Source organism: Mandrillus leucophaeus, unplaced genomic scaffold (assembly GCF_000951045.1).
Source record: "Mandrillus leucophaeus isolate KB7577 unplaced genomic scaffold, Mleu.le_1.0 Scaffold51, whole genome shotgun sequence".
Lineage (NCBI taxonomy): Eukaryota > Metazoa > Chordata > Mammalia > Primates > Cercopithecidae > Mandrillus > Mandrillus leucophaeus.
In genome coordinates, this window is record NW_012105475.1 from 6,346,811 (window position 1) to 6,352,292 (window position 5,482).

At 41.1% G+C, this 5,482-nt stretch overlaps 1 protein-coding gene across 1 annotated transcript in view; it reads left to right on the plus strand.

Annotated features, from left to right (window-relative positions):
* Window positions 1–5,482, plus strand: part of GREB1L (growth regulation by estrogen in breast cancer-like) — a 177,248-nt gene that overhangs the window by 91,235 nt on the left and 80,531 nt on the right. Inside the window, exons 9-11 of the mRNA XM_011996346.1 lie at window positions 563–682; window positions 1,696–1,833; window positions 4,508–4,693. Coding sequence (XP_011851736.1) covers window positions 563–682; window positions 1,696–1,833; window positions 4,508–4,693 — 444 coding nt within the window. The remainder of the gene's footprint in view (window positions 1–562; window positions 683–1,695; window positions 1,834–4,507; window positions 4,694–5,482) is intronic.

The window sequence follows — 5,482 nt, forward strand, 5'->3', positions numbered from 1 at the left end:
AGATTTTGTAATGAATTAGCTGGCAACATACTCTGGAGTTTTTTCTCAGCTCGTCATACAACGTTTTGAAAGTTTGTAATTGGTGTGAACAGTAATGAGTAAATATCTTGGGATTCTATATGGATGACCTAACTGGGAAATAATGTTGAAACAAATGTTTAAGGAAGTGTCTTGAAAAACCATGGGTGTAGCTGACCAAAGTACAGGATTCGAAGTTGTCTGTTGTGTGTTCCTGGACAAATCTGAGCCTTCCTTTCTCCTTTTACAAAATGGGTATAACAACAATGTTTGCCCTACAACACCACAAGGTTGTGGGTAGAATCAAATGAAATAAGCTACATAAACTTGGGAATTGTAAAACAACATACAGATGTTAAGTGGCTATTATTGTAATGTTAGGTTACTAATGTGGCTTTTTTTAAAACTTTACCTCTAAAGGAGTGATTTAGACTTTCTGAGTATAATCAAATTAAAGGTTCTGTGTTACTCTGGCATTCTTTGCTTTCATCCACATGGCTGAGTACAAGACGATCTCTTTTTTTGTTTTTTTGTTTGTCTTCAGCTACCATGTTCATTTCTGGGCCACCAAAGAAACGACACCGGGGATGGTATCCTGGGTCACCTCTCCCCCAACCTGGCTTAGTTGTACCTGTCCCTACAGTTCGTCCTCTTTCAAGAACGGGTAAGATTTTAACATAAGATGGATCGTGAGTGTGTTTTTAATTCACAGAGATATCTTCTACTTCCATTCTTTCCCTGAACTCTTGAAGATGAGTTATGTGAGGAAATTGATAGTAGCTAATGTTTTGTCACGATCGTATTTGCCTTCCCTACACACACAAGATCATTACAACTGATCTGAATTCAACCTTTGACTTAGTTTTAACCCATAGCATTGAAAAGTCATTCATTATATGGGACACAATGCTACCAACCCACCATCATAGGGCATATATGGACTTGTTTTGCTAGTAGTGGTGTTAGATTTTCCCTGCTGTTATCTGGTTCTTTATGTGACCCATGCTTATTATTTCTGACCTGGATGGTTCAGTCTGTGGCTAGAAACCTGAAAAACCAAAACCAACTGGCTCTCTTTCAGAATATCTAACTGTAGCCATTTGGTGTCCACAGTTCAAACATTTGTCTACCTTGCTGAACAAACCACAGACGATTGTAAATAAACTGGTTCTAAGACATAAATGAGTTATTTAAATGTTTGTTTAAATAAATAGTTTTAAAGACTACATAGACATCTTATATACACAAATAATTATGCCAATCTATCACTATGGTTGCCTGTAGGAAGTACTGGTTAATGATGAATTCATCCTTCTTCACACTTTCCTACACCTTTCAAAATGTATGTAATGAACAGATATATGCCTTTGATAATCTCGGGGGGAAAGCTAAAATACCAAACAGGATCCAAAATATTGCATATGGAAAAAACAACTGGAAGGAGAGTCACCAAAATGCTAAATAGTAGTTATAGCCATATAATATGATTATGGTTAATTTTTTTCTCCTTTTGTTTTTTTCACTTATCACTTTACGTAATCAACTTAATGAAAAACACAACAAACCGTTAGATTTCTAATACTTCTCTATTAAAAGTATTAAAACTGCATTGCTTTCTATTGTATTTCATTTAGTTTTCACATGTCATCTTTCTTGTCAAACTTTTTTTTTTTCCAGAGCCCCTTTTATCTGCCCCAGTTCCACAGACCCCACTAACTGGAATTTTACAACCCAGGCCCATTCCTGCAGGGGAAACTGTAATTGTTCCTGAAAACCTGCTGAGTAACTCAGGAGTTAGACCAGTAATTCTGATAGGTAAGGCAATGGAATTCCAAGTTGCCTGTGTCTGCTGGGATCTAGGAGTGTTTTTCCATTTCATTGTTTGTGTTTTTTCACATATTCATGAAGATATTCATCCATCTATTGATTCTTTCAGCTTTTATTGGCCTGCTCTTTCATGCTATATTAGGAGCTGAGGATAAGGCAAGTCTTTTTGCCCTCAAGGAGCACTGTTTATTGGGGGAGTCTCACCTCCCATGAGCCACTAGGGTTGGTAAATAAGTGTTACAACTCATAGGCGATACCATTGTAGCACACTGTGACATGGAAGCTCCTTAGAGATTCACAACCGAGAGCAACCAGAACTCAGAGCTCTGAGAGAGGGCTTACCTCTGCCTGGAGGGGTCCGAGAAGACTTCCCAGAGGTCTTGGTTAAGCTGGGTCCTGAAGGTTGGTCAAAGTGGACAAGGTCGGGGAGGGGACATTCCAGTCAAAGGGAGCCAAACCGCAAAGAAATAAAACAAGCCAAGCCAGCTGACAGACCCTACTCAAGAGAACCAAGAGGCCCCACAGTTGCAGGTCTGAACCTTAGTATCTTTGAGGAGGCTGAGTCCTTCCAGGTGGTCTACAAGTGGAGGTATAGACATATAGGGGTCCCTACATTCCAGGACTAACTTAGTGCTTTTCATACCCATGTCAGGAGTCTCCTTGGTTTAGGGCTGCCCTAGGCCAGAAGGAGACTGCTCGCTCTACCTTTAGGACAAAATAGATAGGGTGTTTAAGGTCCCCACATCTTTAGGATGTGTTTACATGCAGTGTTATTTGCTTTTTGGGTTGGCCTGAGCCTGCCTAATTGGATGGTTTTGCTTCGAGTCATGTCCTTTACCTGGTTACTCTGTCTGCTAATCCTGGTTCTGTAGGTACTGAGGGGATCCCAGTTGCTTAAATGCTGTATGAATTAGGAAGCTCTTTTTGAACATTAACATAGTGCCACTAAGCTTTGAAAAGATGCATAGAACATGGGGACCCTTTGGTCCTTTGTTGCCTGCCTTTTAGAAAGTCTCACAGAGGGACTATCCTCGCCATCAACCACCAAAACAGGGCATATTTGGACACATTTTTTTCCTATCTATTTCTAAAACAATTTGAGACTGTTTACTGACATTTAGGAAGACAACCTCACAAAAATAGCTAAGATAACAAAGGAGCAGGGATCTCCAAGTGCCTGAAACTAGTAGAATCTTGCTGTTAATCAATAAATGTAGTTTACTTTTTTTTTTTTTTTTTAAGAAAATCTCAGTAATATCTCCAGGTGGATAGTGTCGGAAAGGAAAAGAAAGGGGAAAGGAAAGGAAATCTCAGGAAGTGAAACATGTATTGTTTGTTTCTGTTTTTGTTTTTTGTTGTTTTTTGAGACAGAGTCTCGCTCTGTCACTCAGGCTGGAGTGCAGTGGCACAGTCTGCTCACTGCATGCTCTGCCTCCTGGGTTCAAGTGATTCTTCTGCCTCCTGAGTAGCTGAAATTACAAGCGTGCACCACCACGCTCAGCTTATTTTTGTATTTTTGGTAGAGACAGGGTTTCATCATATTGGCCAGGCTGGTCTCAAACTCCTGATCTCAAGCAATCTGCCTGCCTTGGCCTCCCAAAGTGCTGGGGTTACAGGCGGGAGCCACACCGCGCCTGGCTGGTTTTTTTGTTTTTGAGATGGAGTCTCGCTCTGTCACTCAGGCTGGAGTGCAGTGGCGCGATCTCAGCTCACTGCAACCTCTGCCTCCTGGGTTCAAGCGATTCTCCTGCCTCAGCCTCCCATGTAGTTGCGTGCCACCGTGCCTGGCTAATTTTTGTGCTTTTAGTAGAAGCTGGGTTTCGCCTCTACTAAAGGCAAAAATGTTGGCCAGGCTGGTCTTGAACTCCTGAACTCAGGTGATCCTCCCGCCTCGGCCTCCGAAAGTGCTGGGATTACAGGCGTGAGCCACTGTGCCCAGCCGTATTGTCATTTGTTGTTTTCTGATTTCTTATCTGAAAATAAACTTGATCAGGGACTTTATCAGAAATATTTTATCATTGCAGTTTTACAGAGGATACAGACATGTTTTGCAAACTCATCAATCTTCCAGCAAAATATTAACATGTCCCTTCCATGAGAAACAGAGATAATATGAGTACAGTTGTCCCTTAGTATCCCTGGGGGATTGATTCCAGGCCCCCTCCCATATCAAATTGAATATCCTCAAGTCCCTCATATAAAATGGCACAGTAATTGCATATAACCTATGCACATCCTCCCATATACATTAAACCACCTCTCCATTGCTTGTAATACTTATTACAGTGCCTACACATCACGTCATTCATGTGAATTCAGCGTACTACTCAGCCCACACACAGCAAGTTCAAGTTTCACTTCTTGGAACTTTGTGGAATTTTTTCCCCCTGACTATTTCAGTCCATGGTTGATTGAACGTGGAACCCACAGATACAGAGGGCCAACTGTATTTTGTTTCCTGTTCATTTAATTTAATATAAGGATAGAATGTGGAGCATCCAAGTGAATTCCTTAGGATTGATATATTTGAGTGATTTGTTTGATAGCTATCTCAGAGGGCAGGGAATTTTGTTAAGCATCTTTGATCCTAGTTGAGCAAGCGTACCTGGTTGGACCATAAAAAGAAATGTTGAACTGCACTGACCTGCTTCTATTGGGACAGGCTATGGCACTTTACCCTATTTCTATGGAAATGTTGGTGACATTGTTGTGAGTCCTCTGCTGGTGAATTGCTACAAGATTCCACAGTTGGAAAACAAAGATTTGGAACAATTAGGGTTGACTGGCAGTCAATTTCTGAGCGTGGAAAACATGATTCTTCTGACGATACAGTATCTTGTGCGCCTGGGTAAGTCATTTTCCATAATCATTTGCTAGTGACTACTTTTGAGGTTTTTTTGTGATGTACTTTTTCTTTCTTTCTCACGTTTATCCTCCTATCTCTTATTTTTCTTCTTTCACTTCTAATGTTCTTTCCCTTCATCTGCATTCTCTGTAACTTTTCCCTTTCCTCTCCTTCATTTCTTTTCTACTCCTTTCCTTTCCTCTTTGCTTCTTTGGGTCCTAAAGGAGATGAATTGCACCACCTAGTGTCCAGTCTCATGATGCTCCAAAGGTCTCCAAAGTAGTTAAGGTAGGCAAAACCTTAAAGGGTTGTACCTTGAGCACCCCTTCCCTGGGGAGCTTGGCTAGGCCTCCTTTCTGAAAGTGCACCTACCATCTGGAATGCAAACACAGCCATTGCCTTAAACAATTATTTTCCAGTTCTCCATTTAGCCTTTTTATCTTGTTTATCCACTGGCCCTACACCCATTTTCTTTCTTCTCCAGCTACACCCCTTTGATGGAGTCCCATCATGCTTTCCATCATTGAGGTCATAACTGTGGACCTCCCTGGAAGGTCTCTAAGTTATAGCGTAAGGGGGATATGTAGGTCATGAACCCTTCACTTCCTCTATCTGATATATCCTCCTAAGCCCCAAAGTGGGTGTATGCAGGTGCCCTGACAATACTAGAGTGGCTCAGCAGCATTTACATCGAAATGTCCTTTATTTTGCAAATGGCAGTAGGCCATCTAATTATACACTCACTCTAGGACTTCAAGCCACTGATTTACTTAGAAAAATATTTGAGATGTG